At 33.2% G+C, this 26537-nt stretch overlaps 3 protein-coding genes across 4 annotated transcripts in view; 2 read left to right on the plus strand and 1 right to left on the minus strand.

Annotated features, from left to right (window-relative positions):
- mib1 (E3 ubiquitin-protein ligase mind bomb 1) overlaps positions 1-19742 on the plus strand; it is a 113569-nt gene extending 93827 nt beyond the window's left edge. The window contains exons 12-17 of the mRNA XM_085207567.1: positions 16227-16485; positions 16699-16888; positions 17072-17355; positions 17499-17703; positions 17954-18267; positions 18506-19742. Of these exons, the coding sequence (XP_085063693.1) occupies positions 16227-16485; positions 16699-16888; positions 17072-17355; positions 17499-17703; positions 17954-18267; positions 18506-18646 (1393 nt within the window). The 3' untranslated portion in view covers positions 18647-19742. The remainder of the gene's footprint in view (positions 1-16226; positions 16486-16698; positions 16889-17071; positions 17356-17498; positions 17704-17953; positions 18268-18505) is intronic.
- A 2040-nt stretch (positions 19743-21782) lies between these two features.
- Positions 21783-25650, plus strand: l(2)37Cb (DEAH-box helicase 16 lethal (2) 37Cb). Of its 2 annotated transcripts, XM_085207651.1 has the most exons (6): positions 21783-21889; positions 21987-22364; positions 22482-22618; positions 22741-24301; positions 24909-25311; positions 25395-25650. In XM_085207651.1, the coding sequence occupies exons 2-6, from the start codon at positions 22033-22035 to the stop codon at positions 25617-25619; spliced, it is 2658 nt and encodes an 885-aa protein (XP_085063777.1). In that variant the 5' UTR covers positions 21783-21889; positions 21987-22032; the 3' UTR covers positions 25620-25650. The 2 variants fall into 2 exon arrangements, with proteins under 2 accessions (XP_085063777.1, XP_085063768.1); XM_085207642.1 differs by having other exon boundaries at positions 21846-22364.
- LOC146541355 (succinate dehydrogenase assembly factor 4, mitochondrial-like) lies at positions 25643-26349 on the minus strand. The gene is made up of 2 exons (XM_085207722.1): positions 26193-26349; positions 25643-26121 (listed from the first exon to the last, which is right to left on the minus strand). Exons 1-2 carry the CDS (start codon positions 26236-26238, stop codon positions 25820-25822), a joined length of 348 nt encoding a protein of 115 aa, XP_085063848.1. The 5' UTR covers positions 26239-26349; the 3' UTR covers positions 25643-25819.
- Positions 26350-26537: the final 188 nt, after the last annotated feature.

The raw sequence follows: 26537 nt of genomic DNA on the forward strand, positions 1-26537 counted from the left end.
ACTTGTATAAATAAAATATATGATTGCTTAATCTTCTAAGCGATGTTTTATAAAAACATTAGAAATAATGCAAATATATTGCAATTTATATTTATAGAATTATCATAGCTTACTTTCATACATACTTTAACTGTATATTTCTTTTATCTATTTTTTTTTCTTTTTATTTGTATATTCGTTTAGCCACACAAAATTGTTAATTGTAAATTGAGGTCGTCGTGGCCCGGTGGCACAAGGGTGTGACTTAAGGGAGTTGGTTGTGGATTCCATTCCCGGGGAAATTTTATATTTTATTTTAATATTTTCATTTTCCTTCAGTTGTGGTAACGAGGCAAAGCGCAGCTTTGAGTTCCGCCACTCAACATGCAATATGACGAGAATACGGAGTATTAACACTAGGTTTCTTCTACTTACCCTGCTAGGCCGTGAAACTTAAGAAAACAATAAAAAACATGTTTTTACGCTTAACTTAACCAGTCAAAAATAAAAATTATTCAAAACACAGCATTTGACTATTCTTTTTGTAGATAAATGAAAAAATCTACTAATGGGATAACTGTTCTTCAAGCCTGAAAGAGTAAATACCCCAGAAATAAGCGGTGGTGCCATAACCTGAATAATAGATTGTGGGATAAAGGTACTTGCCACACCGCGTTCACGAAGCATTTATGAACAACTCAATTTCCAAATTTATATACCGTTTCCATTATAAATAACAGCTTAATTCGAAATATTACTTTTATGAATTTATAAATGATAAAGTATAAAAATGTGATAAAAGTCGATATTCTGTCACAGTTTCCATGATTACTTTAACACGAACACAATTAGGGAGGAGTGCCGAACCTCCTCCTGTTTGTTTTAATTACGTCGAAATAACCCGCCACACTACCCGCGACTGTACACCCTCATCTGGTTCACTCTTATAGCAAATGGCAAATCGCATTTATGCACAAAAGAAAAACACAGCAATTCCATTTAAAAAAGCCTTTGACATTTTTTTCTGTAACACTACTCGAAATTAAATCAGCTATTCTCTTTTATGATACATTCTCAGTGCTTTCTGGACTTGTAAATGAGCTTGCATATAAGTTTCACGAAAAGTACTCATTTATAAATAGTTTAATTATGTTATTGTAATTTTGTCGTAGAAATGTTATTATTTTTTCTTGAAAATATTTAAGCTTATGTATTAGTATAATAAAAAATATTTAATTCACAGCAACTTGTTTAATACTAACGTAAATATTACGAATCTTCTTAAAATAAACATATTCTATAAATTTTTATTCTTTATCTATTCATTAATGCTCGACTTTACAAATAACTTAATTACTACATTAAGCTTTACACCTAAGAGCATAAGAATGCGCATTCACGGCGTACCATACAAATACTATTAAACCTAAATGATACAAAGAAACAATTTAATCATTATTAATTGAATATTTAAATTGACGTATCCGTAACCATGATTTTCGTGCCAGATAACAGTAACAAGAAAAAACATCTTTGCTTTAGTAAAGTGATGCATAAGTTGTGCAATAAATGTTATTATTAAGACTTAGATTAGAATCCAGCAGTATGTATACCATCGCACTTGAGTCTGAGTCACGTAGATTGGAACGTATATATATATATATGTATAGAAATACAAACACATGTTTATCATCAGTTCAATATTAGAAAAACTTATTAAATCTACAGTAGCTCGTACATATATTGATATATAAGATACATAACCAACGGTATTGACCGTTGGTTATGTATCTTATATTTTTTGCGGCGTTTGGCAATTGTAAATAGTGGACTAGTTTATTATTGAACTCTAGCTCTATTTTGTTCGGTATATTTTCTCTATTTATGGATAAAAAATGTCCATCACGTATTACTTTTTCATATATTTACATTTATAACTGTTATCTCAGATCACAAGTTTTTTTTAATTTAATATCATTTCATCTGTACGATTTGACAGCTAAACAAGTAAACAAATATAAAATTTAAATATTACAGCTTACACGAACCTAAATATTATACGGAAAATACTCGTATATAAACCTAATAAAAATAAATAAACCACAATTAATATAAAACACAATTGACTGTCGCATAAAACGGTTCACACAAATAAATCCATTGAGAGACTCACGTCTAATGTGGGCGCTCTCACTAAGTTTTTTCACATTTCACTACTCTGCACTTCTATTGTCTCGGCGCTTCCTTTCCAAACTACGTTACGTTTAAATTGTCACTTTTATTATCCGCTTTCGAACCAAGCTTTTCTTTTAAACTTCCGGAATATACGGTTACTAAAATAGATTTATTTATTACGTCGTTCATATGGTTTTCACCTATATTTTAATACGAACTCTAATAGTAAATATTGTAGAAGTAATTAAATGTTAAATATAGTAATTACTGTAACAACAAAATAAGTGATTTATATGGAAATAGATAGTTATAGTAACGCTATCTATGCAATGTTAAAATAAATTTACGTTTGGTTTTTTATATAATTTAAATCAGAAAATGTATATTCGCGTTAATTATTGGCCACTATTCTTCATATTATTTAATATTAATCTCATTCATGTCATTCCTAATAAATAATAATTAACGGATGGAACTAACTTACTCTGTCTACCAGAATGAGAAAACACAATTTTCTAGGCTAGAAAAAATTAAGTCAGTTTCACGCTGTGTGTGTGCGGGATGCACACATCAGGATAGGCAGAAAGAACCTACTGTTAATACAAAGTCGATTTTTTTAGAGGCATTGCGTAACTTGGAACTACACGCCGGGAACTTTTATGCCTTGGTGCAAAGAGAAGAGCGAAGAAATGGAAATATTAATAAATAATAATTCATTTCCTCGAGTGGGAATCGAACTCACACCCATTGCGTTACACAAGGCGCACAAGGCAAGGCACGCCATGCGCCACGACGGCCTTCATGTTCTTGTATAAGAATATACTTATAAATTATATTATTTATAAGTATATATTTTTAAATAATATGTATATAAAATAAAAAAAAATAAAAATACAGTAAAAGCTCTATCTCATTCCCTGAAATTTGATAATTATAATCGTATAAATTCTAAAGAGTTAAATTAGCGGTCCTACGCTACGGCGCGTCTTGTATTTCTTTAATTGATAACGTTAACAATTCAGATGGGATATACTCGTATTCGTGTGGAGTGGTTTTGGCTTAGACGATCGTAGTTGGGTGAGTGAGGGGCGTTTAACGGGCTAATTATCAAACGGCTAATGAAGTTTGTATTCAGCGGGCGGGTGCCGGGCTCGCAGCGCCGCGCGGGGCTCGGAGGCGCTACGTGCTACGACTCCTAAAGCGCTCCACCTGATAACTCCCCGCCCTCCACAGAAAAATTGCAGAGAAAAAGTTTCATCGCAAGGGAACGTGAATGAAATGAAGAATTGTGCCGGCCACTTTTGGGATTATTTCTAACATAAACTGCTACGAGGAATCTTTTATTTCTATTTCAATTCATCACTATGTCTTCTTTGTGCGGTGAGCCTCACCCTCACTATCGCATATGCAAAGCCTGACGCATTCCTATGATGCACCTGTAAAACGCATCTGAGAATGAAGACACGTCTTAGATACGAAGTCTACTCGGTGGAGATATAATTTAACCTCGTCACAGACTTCCTTTGACTTGACATCATAATTTATGGTTAGTTGAGTTACGTGTGCTGAACGTGAGTACCATGTATCTTGTTTAAGTAACATCAGATTAATTATCACCCTAAGTAATATTTTACATTAATGTATAATAAATAACACATAGGTATGTTATATATTTGTATGTACTTAAATATTGAGTACAACTGCTGACAATAGAAACTTATTGAAAAGCCAAAACTGAAAACGAAATATTATTTATCTTTCACTAGGCAAACTGACCGACTATATCTGTGTCGCGTTATAACAATTCTTGAATATGACTTTTAATTTCTTAACCCCGAAACCTTGAAAGAATTGCTTGCTAGCCTTTTGTGCGTCAATTGACTCTTTTTATTTTTTTTTTATTTTATATATTTAAATAATACACCATACAAATAAATTTTGAATAAAACAAGATTGTATGAAGATTGTATGATTGTATGAAGAATGATGGTAGCTTTTTGTTGACATGTACATTCGACGATTCAAAAGTGCTTATAAAGTTTATTTGAATAAAGAATATTTTGAATTTTTTTTTTTTTTGAATTTTTTTTATAGAAACTTTCTTATCAAAAACATAAATGTAAAATGAAAGCCAAATTTTTTTAATTGAATAATGTGTCACTCACGACTTGGACACGGACAAAACAATCGGAGGTCTCTATATGAGTGACAAGTTCTGTTTTCACTCGGGATGTAATTAAAACAATAATTATATGCGGGCTATTTAATATTTGTATGTTAGTACTTTCAGCATATACTGGACTTATCCTATCCTATATCTTATAAAACAAAGTCGCTTTTCGTGTCTGTCTGTTGTTTCTAACTCTTCTTCTTCTAAACCACCCAACGGACTTTGATGCGGTCTTCACCATTGAGTCGGGTGTTTTTCGTAGAAGGTTTATATATAGTTTATTATTTGTACATTCTTATGTAAATTAACATAAATACGATAAATGTGTATAAAGTCCTACCCGTTGAGACACTTTCGCGCATGCGCTGCTTTAATGGTAAGTACTACATGAAAAAATGTACTGGAGTATTGTTCCTCTTAATAAGATCTACAAAAAAGTCCGCGAGAGCATATTCGTATCCTTTAAGAATAACGTTTAGTGATCATATTTCTGTCTAAAAATAATAATTTCAATATATTTTTTATTGTGAGGGAAATTTTTCTATAATGGTATTAATCCTTATCCTTTAAAATACTTTATTAATTTTCTACGTTAAACGAAGATAAAATTTGCTTTTTACAATATTTCGAAATTGCGAATAGTTTTACAGAAAAACGCATTTAATTGTTGACACATCCCGCCGTTGACACATCAGTGTATGTCACTTTCAACTCAAGTTTCACTTATCCCTTACTCTCAGCATATAAATAAGTACATTAGTTACGTTGGCCATTTAATGTAGACCAAAACTGTCTTTTACTGTTTTTCATTTTAATAAGTACTTTAGAAGTTGTTACAATATCAAAAAAATCCTTGCTGCGAAACGGCTTGCCACTCGCCATGCGTCCGCCGCGCCCGCCTGCCTTACACGCATCGGTGGTTCAGTGGTAGAATGCTCGCCTGCCACGCGGGCGGCCCGGGTTCGATTCCCGGCCCATGCATTCTATTTAATTTTCCTCACAGGCACCCACGTCGTGCTTGCTTTTCATCAGGGACAGAATACCCCCTTCAGCATTAACCACAAGCTCGAAAAAAAAAACCCGGCTGCCTCTATAGCAACGAACATTTAGTTAGATGCGTTTGCACGTATTGGATAATTGGAGTTGAATGTATTATTTAAGCGCGATATATTTGGTTTCACATTTTTTGTAGTAGTTATTAGTAGGTAGGTTTTTGTTTATAATTTCCTCCGTTTAAAAATAGTCATTTAACTATCTAAAAATAGTCATTTGAATATATTTTAATAAGTACTTGAAAAGATTAGTAGCACAGATTTAAAATTACGATACCTACTAAAAAATCCTTGCCGAGTAAAACAATTGGAAAATCCTTATTGGAACTACGAAAATGCGGGTTGCATTAGAGTTTAATTAATTTTCACATTATCTTAAGTGCTTTGCAAACATACATTATATGAATAATCCAGTAGTAAAAGCGGGCGAAGCCGCAAGGGGGTCGCTAGTATTGTTATATATCTATACTTGTTAAAAAATCATAACGAATCGATGTGGGTACATAGAAGATATATAAGAAAAAATGTTATTAAAATGAAATCAGCTTCGCGCTGTATCCCTCATACAGCAGGATAGGCAGGGCAGGGTGGGATTGAACTTACAACCGTTTGTTACAGTCAAACCCTTGTGCCTCTGCGCCACGATAGCAAAGAACAAATATTGGGGGCCGCTAGCGTTAAATATAAAAATAAATTTAATATTAAACAAGCTTTTAACCTGTAAGAAATTCTTTTTTTTACTCATCTTAAACTCACCTTTTTAATGCAAGTCCAGAGAACCCGCTCCATATTCTACTTAAGCTTCTCAATGGAGGCTGAAAATCTGGTAGGCTTACCTCTATTCTAATATTTCCAAAAGCCCGGCTTACGATTATTTTATCAGCCACGGAAAGCGAGGCCGATAATATCAAAAGAAAAGGTTTTACTGTGAATCACGAGTAACAATTGGTTAAAATTAAAAGTCGTCCTTGCACAGCTACCCTGTCTATTTATTTGTAAATTACTTATATTTTCTAAACAACAATCCCTGATATGGTATTTCTCATAATACAAATGAAAATAAAAGGAAAATATAATAATATGGGGAAAATTTTAATCAGGAACAAGTCTAAGTAATTGTTACCAAAGATAATTTCACGTAGGTTTATTATATCATGGGCGGTTGAGCAGTCCCGGGCAGGCGGCGCGTTACTGATGGCACAGACTCGGGCACACATGGTACTAATTACTCATTTAAGGTCACCCTTGCTACATGTAACGAGCTTAAATACCACCTTTTCATAACTAGTTTACACCATACAGCGAATAGCAGATGAGCTTATGCCTTTTGACCTTTGCAAATTAAATTTTGGTTGTCTCATTGATGAACCTTTTAAATCGACGCATATTTCAACTTATATATTGCATAAATCTATATGATGGCTTGACTGTGTATCTGAACATAAATCCGGCCTATGTTTAAGTATTTATGGGTTTTTTTTATTATACCTTCACACTGTATCCTTCACATAGTAAGACAAGTAGAGGGACCCAGGGAACCTAGTGTAAAGACACTCCGTTCCCCTTAAGACGCTATCCGCCGAATTCTGGAGATATTGCGTTTTGTGGCGGAACTCAACGCCTCATCACCAGAGCGCGGAAATGAAAATATTAAATAAATCCTCAGGTGGGAATCGAACTCACTCACTACACCACTACTGGCCTTGCTTTTACATTCGAATTAATCTTTAATCAATATTTGACAAACTCATTCAATAAAATAACTACTCCATCACAGAAAACAACATCATCCAGGATAATAAAGATATTCTTACATTATATATATTTAATTCCATTTAAGATATTTCACAATTGTGTTTCGAATGATTTATTTCCAAAACGTGAAAGTTCCCAAAAGCTTCTAAAACATTTTGGTACATTTACATAAAGAACTGTTTCCTTTTGTATAATATTAAAATCTCCATTGTATTTACTAGAAGAAGTGATAAGCGCGCATACAATAAAAACAAAGTATTATCGTAGCGGCGTGCCAAGTTCTCTGAAGTACGCACTTGCCGGTAATTCGCTAAGGTTTACGTGAGCTCCAAATTCAAATATCCCGTTGAACACAGCATGTAATGTACTGATGTAGTAAAATGTAATTGAAAATGAAACATAAATTTATTTTTCTCCTCATAATTTTTCTCCATTTTATTTCTTCAACTTAAACACTTCTTTCTCTCTTTAGATTTTGGTATCTTGTACCTTTTGCTACCGTTATGTACAAATAAAACTGATTATACCTAACCAATTTTATTAAGAAAACCTTTTCCTTCATGATAACCTGTTACATTTTTTTTTTGTTTAATTTATTTATTTATATCTAAAAATGAATTTTATTTTCTAAAAAAAGATCTTAATCATATAAGTTGTACAAGAATATATATTACATAATTATAATACGTAGGTGAATAAACTTCATATAATTTTCGTTACTTGTATCGCCATCTAACGGAATCACTAGGAACAATTTAACTCTTCCCTTGTGTTAGTAATTTCCAATGCTGACACCATTGTAAAGCGCTAGTTACTTTTTTATATATCTCATGAAATAGAGATAGAGTGTCTCTTGGCAACTGACACAAAATGCATGCACACTTATTTAACCTGACTTCGGTAGGTTTTGCTTACGTCAATGGAGTTTTAAAATTATAAATTTAATTAAGTGCTCTCAAAATTTTATTGAAATTAAGATATACATATATATTTTAACTACTTAATATATTTTAAGTTGCTTGATTTTGTATCAATTACCATTTATATAGTTTAGGATAGTTGATACTTTAATTTAATTGTATTTTAATTTAATTTAGCTTCACGCTTTTCCCGCACACAGCAGGGTAGGCAGAGGGAACCTAGTGCTAAGACACTCCGTTCCCCACTTTCCGCAGTCTTTGCGTGTTGAGTGGGCGGAACTCAACGCCGCGATTTGCCTCGACATCCGAGCGAAGAAATGAAAATATTAAACTTTAAAGAGTTATACAACGGTTTGACTGCTTATTTAAATTAATTTAGTTATTTATATAAGAGTTTGGTTTTTTTTATTAAAATTTAGCATGGTTTTGGAATTCCGACTAAGTTATTAAAATTGTTCTTTCTGAAAAAAATAACCTATATCTAATATAAACTGGTACATTGAATACTAGTATATTAAATTACTATTGCTAATATTTCTAAATATTATATAGCTATAAATATTATAAAATGCAATTGCTAAACATTCACAAATCTATACAGACTACTTTTTGGTCATTACGTAAAAGCTTCACTATACAAATGAAATCTTGAAACAAATAATTGATTAAGTATGCCAAAACCATTCGAACTGAATACCGCAAACAGAAATTTCTCTTTAATGCAACTGGATGTTAACAGATTAAAATTGTAGCTGCTCTTAATCCCGATCAAATCATCGAAATCGGCTCGGTAATATCGAAACTCCGCAACCGAGCCGCTATCCATCAAATGAATAAAAAAAGTGTGAATAATTCATTTAACGTTTTTTTGCACATTTCTCTTTTATTTTCACATTTCTCTTCTTTTTTATTCTCTTGATTACATTTAAGATATTACAACAGCATACGCTAAACGCAAATAAAACGTCATCTTTTTCTTGATATAAAGCTTCGTTTGTCCGAAAAACAAAAATCATATGACTAAAGTTTTATATTGAACTTAATATAAAAATCGTATACACGAGCTAGGGCAGTCGTCAGGAAACTTTCAGCGGCCTCTGGACTGATGCCAAAGATTCTAATGGTTATTTTCGCGTCATCCATACAAATACCATGACAGCATCCCTACCTAAAACGAATCTTTACGTATATAGCTATAGATAAGAAATATATCTACAATTGTTTTATTTTTATAAGAAAAACATAACTTAAAAAACTATGGCGTTATGTTATTATGTAACTACAGAAATCATATGATGCTCAGAGAAATAATAAATGTTATATCATACATAAAAAATTACTTCTGGTAAAAGTAAAATATTATACCTAATAATAGATACAATATTAATATTATATATATACTTTTAATTCAAAATTAATGTTATCAATTTTTTTGTTTTTTTTTATCATTAATATATAACATCTTAAGCTATGAACACATTGGTAAAAAATAATACAAGCACAAACAAGCTTTTATAATTCTTATGGATATATGAGACCATTCATCCGTTCAATTAAAAAAATAACGCTAAGCCGAATTGCATGTAAGTAACTCTATTAAAATCATTGACTAGCATTCATTATCCCCCTGTCTAGTTTTATATTCTTTTGTTAGCGATAGTCGTTGCATGGATGCATGAATAAATTGTTTTTCAACGTGATTTTGAGAATTGAACATTCTGAACGAACTGGTAGGTCAAGATCCCTTTCTCATAGAAAACGCCTTTGTGCGATAGTAAAAGGCGTGCACTATTAAAGGGCGCGGATCGGTCGGTCCTGGGCTTATAGCGCAGTGTGCTCTCTTCAATATTTCTTGTTCACCATTTTAAATCCCGTACACATGTTTAAGAAATTATCTATTCCTTTTTAGTATATCTATATTTAACAAATATAATGTCACAACTTGTTTTGATTAAATGACTAAATTTGGTCAAGCTTATATTAGAAATATTATTTTATTCTGATGTGATAAGGAGTTAAGTTACAGCAATTTGATATATTTATAGTTTCGGTTACGCAGACAAGGAAAAGTAAAAGCGATGGCCACTCCTTAACGTCTTAGTGTGCCTTCGCCCCCTTGTTTTGAAACAATGAACGCAGCCTGGCCTAATACTGGCGGCTTAGCCCCTGTGATTTAATGGCACCCCAAATGACCTCCTAGTTTTTGCGGGCAATATACAAATTATATAAGTTTGAGGATTGCTACGAAGTTATACAATTTGTATATTTTTTTATTAATCTTTTGTTGATATTAAATCATAACTATAATTATAAGTTTAATATATATAATGAAATATTGAAATACTTTGAAGGTCTTATAACTCGATGTAAATAGTTATAAAAATTAAGACCAAGTGATGTTAAATAAACTAGGAAATGCTTAAAAAAATCATTCATGTTAGTTTAGAAATTTTTATTGATGACTATTATGATACATTAATATTCACCTTTTATGATGTTTAATGATACATGTTTATTTAAAATATAAAAATAGATGTAATAATAAATATTTTCTCAAAAAGAACAACACCAACAAAATTTTGAAATGAAATGAAAGAAACTGTAAACATGCTTATATATAACATCTTGTCGCTTCTTAATTCGTTTGAAAATTTGCAATTTTATGTTCTACAGTAATAAATGAACTTAATAAGTTATCGGGCGTTATATATACAAATATTATTTTTATTTAATTACTTACTTATACCCGTATTAATTATGATTGCTATCATCATATGTGGTTGGATTTACTACAAGTGTAAATTTATTTTTGTGAGATTTACCACACAAATAACATTTAATATATAACATGCACAACAACCATTAGGTGTGAGTCACAAATGTATGTAAAGACACCAAGTTATGAGCAAGACAAGGCACGGACGTCCGTGAGTTGCAGGCGGCGAGCAGGGCCGGGCACGGGCACGATGCCATTCATCCGCGACGGATCCGCATAATGAGATGCAGTGTTCCTCCAGATGCGACGCAGGCGCGGCTATTTTTTGTGCTCCCCTTTTTTTTGATACGGCTCTCACCAAAGACAATGTCACGTCCCAAATATTCCTTAAAACAAAAACGTTTATTCATAGTTTGTAATAATAAAATGGTTAGTCATACGTATATTTTTTTGATTATTTCTTTTCACTCCAAAATTTTACTTCGATATAAAATGTAGATAGATTCATTTAAATTCATAGTTAACAATTTAGCGTTAATAGAAAAACAAGCAAGTAATATTTTAAGGCGGTTAAATATATAATCAAGTTTTCTTCCGAGGAATTCCGAGCAACATTAGCCGCACGTTTATTTATGTTGCCTTAGTCAGAACTGTTACCTAAACCGCGCCAGATGTTATTTTACGACATCTCGCTACCTCATAAATAATTTTACTTATATATTTTTTTGTTTTGTAAAAAATATCTGACACTAAGTACCACGTTAGGTAGGTATTAAAATATTTTTAAATGTAGTGGATAATTATGTTGGCATGTCTATTTAATATTTTGAGTTCAATACAAAACACAAAAAATGTCATTAAAACTACACCTCACGAAATCCACATTTGGAGATGTTTGTAAGTATAACCCGGCCCCACACAAAATATACAGAATAATTATACACTGTTAATTTAAAATCACAATAAATCCTTTTCGTCACAATGAAAATTCTTCCCCGAGCTTCTTATTATCACGCAGGCATAACCGCGCAGCTCCATACTTCTTTACATTCCATATGATTTCAAATACTATGGGAAGTAAGGAAGCACGGAACTCGCGCTAGGCTATGTGTCTTCATTCTTCTTTTAATGTCGTCTCATAGGCTTCACTACCATACGGCACCTCAATAAGGTTAAATAGAGCACGGCGCCATCTTTATGGAAGCTACAAAGTGACCACTACGCGGCAGCTACCATCAAGGAGACGATGCTGGCGACACGGCTTCATGGCAGCTCGTCAGGCACTGGCATCGGACACAGTGCGCACGCGCAGTCCAGGTCTAAAAATGGAGTCAACCGACGGAGTTAGCTTTCGAGTCGCGAGTACCATCCAGTCCAAATTTGTATTTTCCCGAAATAGAACCGGCGGCGGGCGTCTATCGGATCGGTTACTCAAACGTCCACCGACCTGCAGCTCGCCGCAACTCGGAGTGCACGAAGCACGGCCGAGTCCCGACCGCCGCCTCGCTGAGGCTCTTATGTAAGGATCACTGTAAACCGCGCCGCGTGACGACTGTATCGAAAATAAACGGGCACGCAGAATACGGTGCCGGCGACGGGCGCCACATGTGCGTGCGGTGCCCGCGCTCTGGAGGGGAGGCTATTATTAGTCGAACACCATCCACCACTGTCACCTCCCGCGGGGTAGCATCGCCATGCTGCCTGTGCTATACATAGTGGCCAACAGAAGATCTGGCAATCCTCAGCGTTCACTGACCTCCGTCAAATGTTTACACCAAAGTAACATTTCATATAGCAATTACATATATACTACTATGTACATTCATATAATTCAAACGTATGTCATATTAAAAAACAAACTGGTCTCATTTGTTATAAAAAACATAAAAGCTATATAGGTACCCGTAGAAATTGTGTTTGCAAAGTTGAGCTATCAAACTAGCAGTGCAGGCGTATTGTGGCCGAGAATTTCCGTTGTTGGCTGTAAAGCTCTGCATTCACTCAGTCAATAAAAGAATTTTGGCAAACTTTCGTAGACAAACAAGTGGGACTACAGCCAACTCATCTTTTGTCTACTTACTGCAACATAGTTTTGTAAGCATTTCGATATCATCACAGTATTTTATAAGCACGCAGGAGACTTGTTTTAGAAATTATTGTGCACTCATTTATAAACTACGAGTGCATATATACCCATATATTTCAAAACTATATTTTATTTCTACGTTTGATTTAACATAAAAACATTTTTTTTAAATAATAAATTTTTACTATCTTGTAAGAACCCTATTGAGTATTGAGCAAAGAAGTTCGATGCTGTTTTAGAGTATGAACTAGCAAAGAGCGCCTGTTGAATATTAATGTGACATTGTTATTGGCCACAGTCGCCCGCTGCTGCCCCAAACGCACATTTCCATAACTTACTATTCTGGATCCGCGGGGATTCGGATCACTGTAGTAGAATATGATCACTCAGCTTTACTAATGTGTTCTATAAGTTCTGTCGCGACTGAACTTCAATAATTCATTATGTGGAATCGGTAAGTGGGCAGGGCGAGGGCGAGGCGTGCACTCTCCGGCCAGTATTCTGGAACACTCAGTTGATGAACGCAGAGCCCGCGCAATGATTCACGACTCGATTGTTTCGTATGTATACAGAGAGCACTTAATGTGGCGCTTGATGCGCTTGGGCGCTTCGTGCTATTTGCCGGGCGCGAACCGTGCCTTTGATTATGTTATAAAACATATAATCACATTACTGTTAGTCTTTGGGAATTAAAAAATAAATTATAGTTTCATAGTCTATCAGCCCATACTTAGATATTTTACCAATTGACATAATGTAACGTAGATACTGCAGTCGAGGCATTAATCATAAGTTTTGTATGAGAATCTCCACAACACTAACACTCGAAATAAACGCGTTAGTTAAACTGTATACGGAATGTTTCATGAAACAAAATAAAATCTAAATTTACACCTTATTTTTAAAGCACACGTATAATATTTAAGAACACAGTGGTAGTAAAAATTATTTAAGAAACCTAAATCAGTAAATAAATACGTCCAAGCAATATTATAATATTTTTTTACTGTTTGTTACGTAGCACATTAAAGAACGATAGATATAACGTGTACAATGTTATCGTTGCATTTCAATCTTTTCAGTCTTAATTCTTATAACACAAATAAAGTTTAATATGGGACTAGTTCAATATTTTAAACGTTTCAGAAAATCCAATGTGAAAATAAATTTATTATTTAAAACTTAGATTATAATATTTTTCATACATAAACTTAATCTTTTTTGTTAAGTAGAGGTACAATATCTCTCTAGCTATACTATGGGTGTTGAATTAATAAGCGCAACATTATAAACATTTGTTATTCAAATAAATCCTATCTCAAAAATATTGGTTAGCGTCCGCAACTGATATTGCCACCTTGTTATAAAAAAATTGAATACTAAAACCTTTCGATCTAATTGTATAATTGTATAGATATATATTAATTTTGTTTTAGTTGTCAGTGGTTGTTGCGTTGTTATATTATTAAGAAGTCATTGTATGAACTATACGTACTTAATACCAATAGCTTAACCGTGTATTAATATATTCCATTATTAATAGAGTGAATTTAATTAAACCACATTTTATTTATAGTTCCCACAAATTGTTAATTAAGCACATGTTAAGATATGACAATTAAAAATCACATTATTACAATGGCGTCACCCAATGTGGCGTACGAGACGAATGAATCGCGTGCCTGGTAACAACTCTAGGAGACATTAAATACTTACAAATGGTATTTACTAATTATTATAACACTAACAACCGAATACTCTCAGTGAAACGTTTCTATTTTATGTTAACGTCAATATAACACGCCGTTTCGTTTGACCTAAGCCTTGCACTGTTACTGTAGATATATTGGATTGACTTACAAATATTTGAAATTTAAATATCACCTTCACAGTTCTTTTATTTATTGTAATTTCTAATGTTACGTACACTGTACAGTGCTAGCTCACCTAAAGTGATAAAAAACCATAGAACCATTTCTTATATATTATTATTACTTATTATTTTAAAAAAATACGACAGAATATTACTCTACATTGTGATTATTTATAAAAATGACAGCCTACACGAACACTTACAATCATATTAGAAATAAAAATTAAACATATGAAGAAAATCACTTGATCCTTATAATGGTAATGATAAAGCGTAAGAATCATATCTTGGAAACGTCCTGGCTGGAAAAACTTTAAAGGTATACACTGAAAAGTAAAGATCGCGTATGCGTACGCGCGAGACGAGGCGCGCGACGATCAGATTCCAACTGTTGGCGTACGTAGGACGAGCGCCGCCCGCCGGCCACGACGTTTGACCTTATTTAATTAGTTCGTTCGTTTTTACTCTTTGAACATAACACAGCATATTAAAACGTATTTCACCTAATTTATTGTTGCCATCTTTGTCATTACTACTTCTATTAAAGAAGTGAATACCCTACATTCTATATCATTTAAAAAAGCAACTTAATTCGTAATTCTAATGAAGCGACGAAGAAATCTTCAAACTAATTTCACGAAAAACTATGTTACATTTTATGAAAGCAACGCGTTCTTGTTGATCTACAGCACCTTACAGTCACCTTACTAACACGACGTTAGTGCTATTTACGTTCTGGGTTCAACCACCTTTCCGATATTAGTGGATTTCCGCAGTCTAAATTACCAATTTACGTATCAGATAAGCATTTCCTTTTATGACTCTACGTTCTCTTTTATACGTGTCTATAAAAACATAAATATTTCAGATGTAACAAGAGTCAATAATAAATAATTCTCAGCAGGAGGTCTACAATTTAACCCTGCGTGGGGGTTTTTAACTTCGTTTGTTTTGTTAGTTTAACAAAACGTACTCGATACCCTTTCATATAACTTTTACAATAATCGAGTTAGAAATCAACGAATTCCGAAAAATAAACAAGGTAGTCATCCGTATTTTTTATTATTTTACAATACATTAAATTGAGTTTAACTTAATATATATCATCTATCACCCTTATGGGGAGCATTTAGGTATAGCTAAATAAGATAAAGTAGACTATAGAGTTACTAATTTGTAACAAATTAAATATTTACTTATATAATACATAATTATTTAACGCGACGAAATTGTCATCAAAATTTTAAACGAAACTTATCTTTTAAAAGTACAAGATTTGTTTCAGAAATAATTATCTATTTATACTGAAAAAAAAAAGTTATTCCTTTTCATTAATATTTTAAGTCCGTTTAAAAAAAAGCTTAATAAATTACATGTATAGCAGGATAGGCAGAGTGAACTTAGTGCCAAACCTGTCCGTTCTTAACTTTCCGCCCAGTTAACTTATATTACTAAATACAATATATAAATACTACAATAAAATAAAATAAATATTTACAGCGCTATGAAGATAATGCTCGGTAAATTGCCACGTCCTTGGATAATGGACGATGCGAAGGACGACGGGTACACCGCGTTGCACCTGGCCGCCTTCAACAACCACTCCGAGGTTGCCGAGCTGCTGGTCCACGGCGGGGCTCGGCTTGACCTACAGAACGCAAATTTACAAACCGCCTTGCACCTCGCCGTGGAACGCCAACACACGCAGATAGTGAGGCTACTCGTCGCACACGGCGCTAATCTTAACATCTGCGATAAGGTAATGCAATTGGATATTTTTATAGTAGAATTTGTATTAAAAAATGATACTGTAGTTATAATATACGTATATTCATGCTTACAAATATATATTAAAAAATATATTAAAAATTGGTTGATAGTTTCTAATACTCCATTTTTTGTAATTGTTTATTTATAATGTGTAATAAATATACTTTCCGTTATTTTAAATTTCATTATGATTTCAATTAAGGATGGAGACACCCCGCTTCACGAAGCTCTGCGTCATCATACACTACAACAGTTACGGCGACTGCAGGACGTACGAGACACTTCACTTCACTTCAGCAGCTTTGTCCAAGCACAAGACAAGAAATCTTCTGCGTCTATCGCCTGCTTTCTAGCGGCACATGGGGCGGACTTGACCATCAAAAATAAGAAAGGTATAACTTTACAATATAAATTCTTTAAACATAACACATGACAGCAGTCAAAAAGTCCAGGATAAACTGGCAAAATAATATCCACGAGAAATGGTTTTATTTATTATATTATGTTGGTTGGTGTTGGATATTAATGGTTTTATTATATTATATTAAACATTTCAAAAATACTTTCTCTTTAAGGTCAAACACCGTTGGATCTATGTCCTGATCCGAATCTAAGAAAGACATTAACTACTTGTCGCAAAGAGGGTACGAGTATGAGCGATGCGACACCGGAAAGCGAATCAGGATCTTTCTCAATGGCAGCTGTCCCGTCCCCATCGACCGCCGAGGCGCCTGCCAACGTGGAGGTACCACAGAACGACCCTACCGCCGATGAGTGCCTCGTTTGCTCGGATGCCAAACGAGACACGTTGTTCCGCCCCTGTGGGCATATTTGCTGTTGCAATGTTTGTGCTGCAAGAGTAAGTTGCCAATCAAATAAGTTAACCTAGAGATAGTAATGTGAAAAAATGTTTACCTTTTGGACAATTTATCACAATATATAATGTTTTCTCAAGTTGATAAACAAATGGAGTATTAACTTTTGTTTTCATACGCTTTACAGGTAAAGAAATGCCTGGTATGCCGCGCGTGCGTGTTGTCGCGGCAGCGCGTAGGCGAGTGCGTGGTGTGCTCGTCGGCGCCCGCCACCGTGGTGTTTCGGCCCTGTGGCGACGTGTGCGCGTGCGCGCGCTGCGCCCCTCTCATGCGCAAGTGCGTGGAGTGCCGCACACCGCTGCTGCCGCAAGTCACCGCGACCAGGCACGAAGGTAACTGCAGTAGAGCACAGATTATACGAACTTGGATAACTTCCGAATAGTGGTAATATTCGGACTATAATATATATTTATAGACAAGGAACAAATATTTTATATGCTATATTGACCATCTAAATCATGTTGTTTTTTCCAAACTTTATGCAATAGGATACATAATATTTGAAACTATCAAGCCTATCAATGTAACAATTTATAGCGTGGTAATATTAACCAAGTGTAATTACTTCACGCATAATTTTAGGACCGGGTGAGGCCAGCAGCAGCAACAGCTGCAGCAGCAACAGCAACAACAACAGCAATAGCAATAGCAACTTAGCCCAGGTGCAGGTGAACAAGGGGCAGCCGGCGCCGGCTCAGGCCGCGCCGCATCTCATGAACAACGGATCTCGGTCTGCCCCCGCCGCCCTTGCCTCCACGTCCGCCGCCCTCGCCCCCGCCTCTGCCGCCCTCGCCTCCACCTCAGCCGCTCCCGCGCCGTCCCCCGCCGCCGCCGCTTTACCCGCCGCCGCTGATGTACAGAAGCTCCAACAGCAGTTACAGGACATTAAAGAACAGGTTAATATTTTTTTTTTTTTTAGTTGCATTGTATGAATATCCCACATACAGCAGGGTAAGCAGAGAAAACGAAGTGTTAAAACATTCCGTTCCCAACTTTCGAGGCATTATATTTTGAGTGACAGATCTCGGGGGTAAAATAATAAAATAAACAAAAAAATAGTTCAAGCTCTTAATTTTTTTTTATTTTATTTCTCAACTACATTACAATTTAACACAAAAACATATCTTTCTAAAGACAATGTGCCCAATCTGCCTCGACCGTCTCAAGAACATGATCTTTCTGTGCGGCCACGGCATGTGCCAGATGTGCGGCGACCGCATCACCGTCTGCCCCATATGCCGCAAGCAAGTCGAAAAACGCATCCTTCTTTATTAATTTATATATAAATCCAACGTTAAATTATATATATCTATGTTATAAATAACCTTTAAATAAAAATGAGTTAATAACGCAATCTCAAACAGTGTTAAAATCTCAAACTTTGTCTATATACTCTTGTTAGTGTTTTCTATTTAAATAAATACAATATTAAGATACTTGTTAGCTTAACGTGTCTCTTATACGTTGAAATTAGAATAAATCTTGATAAAGAATTGAACGAAAATTTGCAACGATATTATGTATGAGATTATATTAGCTAAAATATATTATTTAAATTACTAAGACATTGGTATGTGGATGTCGAACCACGAGACATTTATTATAATTTTTTTAAGAAACTTGTACAAATATGCAAGAGAAGAAAACAAATAGAAATATTAATGTACCTTCAGGAAAAAAGCACAATTCCCCTAAAAACATATTTTATATTTTATTAGCAATTATTATTATTTATATTTGGGGCGTAAATAATAGAACATACAAAGTAAGAAAAAATCCTGTTTTATAGTATTTCGTTTATATTAATGATTAATAATATTTTAGTTAAAATATTTTTATTTAGTAAAACCTTAACTGCTTTTATTAATGTATTTTAGCAGATTTTATTCTAACATGAAATACCTATTTAGAATAATTGCCAACTTCATCTTATATTAGACAGGATATTACATAAGTTGTTAGCAATATAAGATGAGTTATTAGTTTAAAAATATAAGAATAAGAATTATAATGACTGCCATTTTTTTTTCGATATACATAAATTACCTACATTTTGTTAATTAAGTTACTTAATTTAATTATTTGAAATTATTTATTATATTAAATAATTAAGAGAAAAAAGAGGAATTTCTTTTATAATTGTATTATTAATGTTCGAAATAATATAAAGCTTAGCATCTGCTTAGCGTAGATTATAATTGCATTTGAATTGGCTTTTTTAGATATTTAAAATAAGTTACATTTACTCACCTATCGTATTCGATTATTTAATATAAAATATTTTACCTATGAACTAAAGTTTATACTTATTGTTAGTTATTACCTATTGTTATCTTATTATTGTATTTAAATAAAAAATTGTATATTAAAATGTGTTTCATAATTATTGAGTATAGTCCAACACTATCGTTATTGCATATGAGAAGCACGCGCGGTAGAATTGCGCAGAACTCGTATTTTGATATCTGCACATACACGCCCGCTTACACCGCACCAATTCCTCACGAAGGCTCAGGGAATAAATATATAATACATAAATATCATGTCTCTTTAATTATATAAGCAGAAGTTTAGAATTGACTCTTGTTCATTATTTACAAAAAATACTTTTCTGTCTAGTCTCGATCTTATTCTCAACAACGATGTATGGAACAGTTGATTATTTTTCGATATTTCGATATCCTCATAAAATTTTCGTTTTGTATAATTTACTACAACATAAAGATGATCAGATATTTTAATTATCATTTAAATATAATTTGCTAAGCGTGGGGTAAAATAACATAACAGGGTAACACTGATCGAACGTTTTCTATGCATACGTATTCTGCGCAATTTTACGCGAATACCTCGGATTATCAATAAGAATTTAGACGGATACATTTCTTTCTGATTTCAAAATTATAAGTATCTACATATTGTAGAAAACAATGAGAGAAAAATTTGGTATTGATAAGAAGTTAGATTTTGGTTTCAAAGTATTAGAGCGAGAGTAGCGCCCCTGCAGACGAAAACATACAAAACCAATAATCTTAAAGCACGCTTAGATGTGTGTTGACAACAATCGAGCGCTACGCTACGTTCAACGCACGTTAGCATGTGTACAGCCTGAATAAAATGTCTGTAATTGTAAACGCGCGTTGACCGTTTTTCATCTGAACGTGCTCTTAAACTACTTAATTTCTTGTATACTATATATTTCTTATATTCTATATATATTTCTTTATGCAATTAACTGGATAAAAAAACAAATAAATGAGCTTCACGCTGTATCTCGCACACAGCAGGATAAGCATAGGGAACTTAGTTAAAGACACTGCGTTCCCCACTTTCTGCAAAATTCTGGAGACATTGCGTGTTAAGTGGCTGAACTCAACGCCGCGCTTTGCCTCGATACCAGAGTAACAGTTGTAAAAAATAACTGTTATAGCAATTAGCAAATTTGTCGAAGTAAGTTTGTACTTTAAATTGATATATACTTTTATATATATCTTATTTTTGAACCGATTCTAATAAACCGACCGACCGACCGATAAAACAAACACTATATGTCTATATGTTAAGGGCATTTCTATCGGTTAAGCTGATTCTGTGATTACCGCGAACAAACGCACATACAAACAGATAAAAATAAAAATAAAAGTTTTGGGTTCTATTACATTGATAAAGGTCCCCAATAACATTTTTTCTTACATATTTTCCATATAAAGACACCGATCCATTATGATTTTATTATAAAAAAAATAAAAAAAAATAAAATATAAAAAACTCATTTTTTTACAGTAACTGTGAGTAATTTTGTGTTAAATTGAATTTGTTTTTATTTAAGTTATTAATTTTTATTTTATTATATTTTTAACAGGTGAATATATAGAAGTAGATGAAAATGAAAAGCTACCACACTTTGAGCAAAAGAAATGAGAGCAGGAACAAATAAAATCTGCCTTTTTCAAAAGCTTTTTTTGAAAGCTCATGACGAATATGAATTATTATTAGATGATCAAATAGATTTTATACAAGCATTAGAAATAGAAGAATACAATAAAATAAAAAATATAATATAATACATACTTTTGTAGTTCAATCGACGACATTCAATCGAATTCTTCTTTACATTTCCCTAACCTCAAATGTTATAAAGAGAGACTAAAGAATATGATTTAAATTTAAAATCTGTAAATGGTCTTGACAGATGGACGGACAGTTTCAAGGATCTATTTACTATCGAAAATCATAAAACATTTATAATATAAGACTTTCCTGCTTTTGTGTCTATTCACCTCGTTTTACCGGTACAATCTCCAACTCCAAATTACTACTGACGCGTCTTTTGCCCCTCTCAATATTTTCTGATGACGCACCTGGTGCTTAACCAATACTTATCTACTGCATCTACTAAATAGAAGGTGATGATTTTTGTTAGGGTACTCGCACTTGCGCTTCTCGCAACACAAAAGTTGGCAACACAACTGTCTTTGTCAAAAATGGCATGTAAAATGTCAAAACAAGCATAATAGTGTAAAATTTGTTTTTTTGTTATTTAAAAAATATTAAAAGAAATTTTCCACTTGTTATAATTCCGTGAAAATGTATCTTAACTTATTTATTGCTACAGATATAAACGTGTGCTATTAGAGGGACTACTTTATTAAAAAATAAAAATGAATAAACGCGGCAAGCGCTATCACTCCTCATCTGATTCAGACAGTGCCGAAGAAAATCGGCTAAAGGATATTAAAGAACGTGATGAATTTGCTACACGGTTGCGAAAGCGGGATGAAGAGAAAGTCAAAAAAGTTGCTGAGAGCTCTAATAAAAGATCATATGAAGAAGCTGCTAAAAGATTAAAATTAGAAGCCGAAGATCGTGATAAGTTACTCCCAAAGCTTCGGGTCCAATCCAGACGTAAATATTTGCAAAAAAGGAAAGATGATAAAGTTGTTGAATTGGAAGATGATATAGCTGATGATGAATATCTCTTTGAAGAAAGCGTGTAAGATTTTATTCTGTTCCTATATAATAAAAATATTTTGATGGCATACTCAATATAAAACATTTCAACATTTCTATGAATTTTATTCACATCTATATAACTTTTATAACATTCTAGTTTAACTGAACGTGAAAAGAAAGACAGAGAACATAAAAAAACTATATTACAACTCGCTAAAGAACATGAAAAAGCTAGGGAACTTGAAAATGTCCAAAGATATCATATGCCAAGAGACCTTGCAAAAGGTGAAAAAGGTAATGTGTTTACATGTTTTATGTTATTTAATTTTTTACAGCAACTCTAAATAACTTTGTGTTAAATTAAGTTTGTTTTTATTGAAGTTTATATACATCTATTTAATTATATTTTTTAACAGGTGAATATATAGAAGTAGATGAAAATGAAAAACTACCACACTCTGAGCAAAAGAAATGGGAGCAGGAACAAATAAAATCTGCCTTTTTCAAATTTGGTGCAAAAGATGCTAAAGCTCATGATGAATATGAATTGTTATTAGATGATCAAATAGATTTTATACAAGCATTGCAATTAGATGGAAATAAAGAAAAAAAAGAGGAGAAGGTGTCTGAGTACCAAAAAGTTCGAATGACAATTGAAGAAACCAAAAAATCTCTTCCTGTTTTTCCATTTAGAGAATCTTTGATTGAAGCCATAAAAAATCATCAAATACTGATTGTAGAAGGAGAAACTGGATCTGGTAAAACTACCCAAATTCCTCAATATTTGTATGAAGCAGGTTTTACAGAAGATGATAAGAAAATTGGTTGCACTCAACCAAGACGAGTTGCTGCAATGTCAGTGGCAGCTAGAGTAGCACAAGAAATGAATGTTAAGTTGGGCAATGAGGTTGGTTACAGCATAAGATTTGAAGATTGCACATCTGACAGAACTGTCATAAAGTACATGACTGATGGTACACTACACAGAGAATTTTTATCTGAACCAGACTTAGCATCATATAGTGTGATGATTATTGATGAAGCCCATGAACGCACACTACACACTGATATATTGTTTGGCCTTGTAAAAGATATTACCAGATTTAGGCCAGATTTAAAGTTACTCATATCGAGTGCTACATTGGATGCTGAAAAATTTTCTACATTTTTTGATGATGCCCCTATATTTAGAATTCCTGGTAGAAGGTTTCCTGTCGATATTTATTACACAAAAGCTCCAGAAGCAGACTATATTGATGCTTGTGTGGTAACAGTACTGCAAATTCATGCCACACAACCACTAGGTGATGTATTAGTATTTTTAACTGGTCAGGAAGAAATTGAAACTTGTGTGGAAATGTTACAAGAAAGAACAAAAAGAATAGGAAAAAAACTTAAGGAACTGATAATTTTGCCAGTGTATGCAAATTTACCAACTGATATGCAGGCAAAAATTTTTGAGCCTACCCCTGAAGGAGCTAGAAAAGTAGTACTGGCAACTAACATTGCTGAAACATCACTTACTATTGATAATATTATCTATGTCATTGATCCAGGATTTGCTAAACAAAATAATTTTAACTCTAAAACTGGCATGGAAAGTCTAATGGTGGTTCCAATTTCTAAAGCCTCAGCAAACCAGAGAGCAGGAAGAGCAGGTAGAGTTGCACCTGGCAAATGTTTCAGACTTTACACAGCATGGGCTTATAAATATGAACTGGAGGATAACACAGTTCCCGAAATTCAGAGAATTAATTTGGGAAATGCTGTACTTACTTTAAAGGCTTTGGGGATCAATGACCTAATTCATTTTGATTTTCTAGATCCTCCCCCACATGAGACATTAGTTCTAGCTTTGGAACAATTATATGCTCTAGGTGCACTTAACCATCATGGGGAACTTACAAAGGCTGGAAGAAGAATGGCAGAATTTCCTACAGACCCAATGCTTGCCAAGATGCTGCTAGCAAGTGAAAAGTAAGTAAAATATAATTTATATTATTGACTTTTAGCTTTGTGATTTCTCCTTTCTTTCTATTGAGGCTATGGTTGTTGGTTTGATATCCATTTGGGATGTATTAATTAAATTTATTGGGGGGACATTGATTATATTTTATATTATTTTCATTTCTGAATTCTGGTAGACAAAGTGTGACATTCTACATGGAATGTCTCAAATAGTGAAGAATAGTATCTCAATCCTACCTTGATAAGTGGATATTACTCTATTTTTATTTTATGTTGATTTGTAATAGCTATTGCAGTTTGAAAACAAAGTCCACACCATTCTTTGTCAGTGGAGAAATAAAAATAAATTAACTATAATCATTCCAGCAAAAATCAAAATGCTGCTTTAGTAATAAGAAAATACATTTTTTATTGTAGTTTTCGAAATATTACCAAAAACAAAATTCTCTTGAATTAAGATTAGGAAAGAGTTTAATTTGCTCTTATATCTTCATTCTAAAAACACTGTTACTCCGCCTGCCAATGGTGAGGTACTAGTTTATTTCTTAAGATAAAAGAAAAAGTTATCAAATAAAATTACTGGTACAAACATTGAATTAAAAGACTTTTTTTCCAGATACAAATGCTCTGAGGAAATAGTAACAATTGCTGCCATGCTCTCTGTGAACAGTTCAGTATTTTATAGACCAAAAGACAAAATTATACATGCAGACACTGCAAGAAAAAACTTTTTCCACAGGCATGGTGATCATTTAACCTTGATGAATGTATATAACCAATGGGTTGATTCGGATTATTCAGTGCAATGGTGTTATGAAAATTTTATACAGTATAGGTCTATGAAGAGAGCTAGAGATGTGCGTGAACAATTAGCTGGACTAATGGAAAGGGTTGAAATTGAAATGGTCTCTAGTATAGCAGAAGATGCTAATATACGAAAAGCCATTACTTCAGGATATTTTTATCATATTGCAAAATTTTCCAAGGGAGGACACTATAAGACTGTAAAACATAATCAAGTAAGTTCCTTACATTAAATGAAATAATATGAAACTGTTTCAAATTAACCTAAGCACTTTGTGTCATATCTTATTACTTTCAGACTGTTATGATTCATCCCAACAGTGCACTGTTTGAAGAGTTGCCCAGATGGGTTATATACCATGAGCTTGTTTTTACCTCTAAAGAGTTCATGAGACAAGTTACTGAAATTGAAAGTAAATGGCTTTTAGAAGTTGCTCCACACTATTATAAAGCTAAAGAATTAGAGGATTCCACAAATAAAAAGATGCCCAAAACTGTTGGAAAATCTGCTAACAGTACCTAAGTTATATTAATAAAAACAGCATCGAAATATATATAATTTTATTTTAATTTTAACTCTCATCCACTTCTGCATTTATTATTTGTTAAAAAATCACTTGGAAACAGGCATAATGTGGAAGGATTCCTAATGAATAATATCCTCACTCTGCTACTACTCTACAGATCATATCATCACAAATATTAACTACCTAACCAGTTTCCTTAGAAATCGGATACTCTGCCTTTACGTTCCCAATCGCCATATCTTGTTGGTTCAGGACCTCTAGGGCCACCAACTTCTCCAGTATTAGGGTTTGTGTCATTGGGCCAAGCTGGTAAAGGATCATCTTTAGGAGGCTGCAATTCTGCTTGTTCTCCTAAATCCTTTATAGGTGTTGTTTCCCTTAATTTTTTTCTAAATTCAGCTAACCTTTTGGATTCGCTTTTATTGATATTCTCTGACTCTGCATTTGTGTGCGATTTTTCTGAATATTTGCATATTGGCAAATAATTTGCGCAGGGCACTAAAATAAAATAAAATAATTTATAGTAATCTTTAAATGAAACAAAAAGGTCTGTGTAAATAAACATTTACGTTTTGTGGAGATTTCTTTTAACATATTTAATCTTACGTGAAACATGCTCGAATTTTAAATTTTATTAAAGTATACAAGACGTGATCAATGAAACAATATTTTGGTTTTTGACAATTAATATTGCAGGTTGCAGGCAAATTGCATGGAGCATGTCAGTGTTGCTATTTTGTATAATTAGAATTCATAAAGAAGTACCTGCAATTTTAAGAAATAAAATAGTGATTGATATTTTTCTATAGCAATACATTACATATATTGCGAAACAATATTAAAATTTCAATATTTGTAAAGCTTTATATTTAATATTTAAGAAATGTATATATTATTGATAAATATTTTTTTTC

The sequence above is a fragment of the Heliconius melpomene genome, chromosome 1 (genome assembly GCF_056956725.1).
Source record: "Heliconius melpomene rosina isolate 202511_hmr_F chromosome 1, ASM5695672v1, whole genome shotgun sequence".
NCBI lineage: Eukaryota > Metazoa > Arthropoda > Insecta > Lepidoptera > Nymphalidae > Heliconius > Heliconius melpomene.

Coding starts and splice junctions, on each gene's coding strand:
- LOC146541355 (XM_085207722.1), bottom strand. CDS start 26,238: ATGTTTCACGTAAGATTAAATATGTTAAAAGAAATCTCCACAAAAC. Junction 26,122..26,192: donor AAAAGAAATCTCCACAAAAC/GTAAATGTTTAT, acceptor ATTTTATTTTAG/TGCCCTGCGCAAATTATTTG.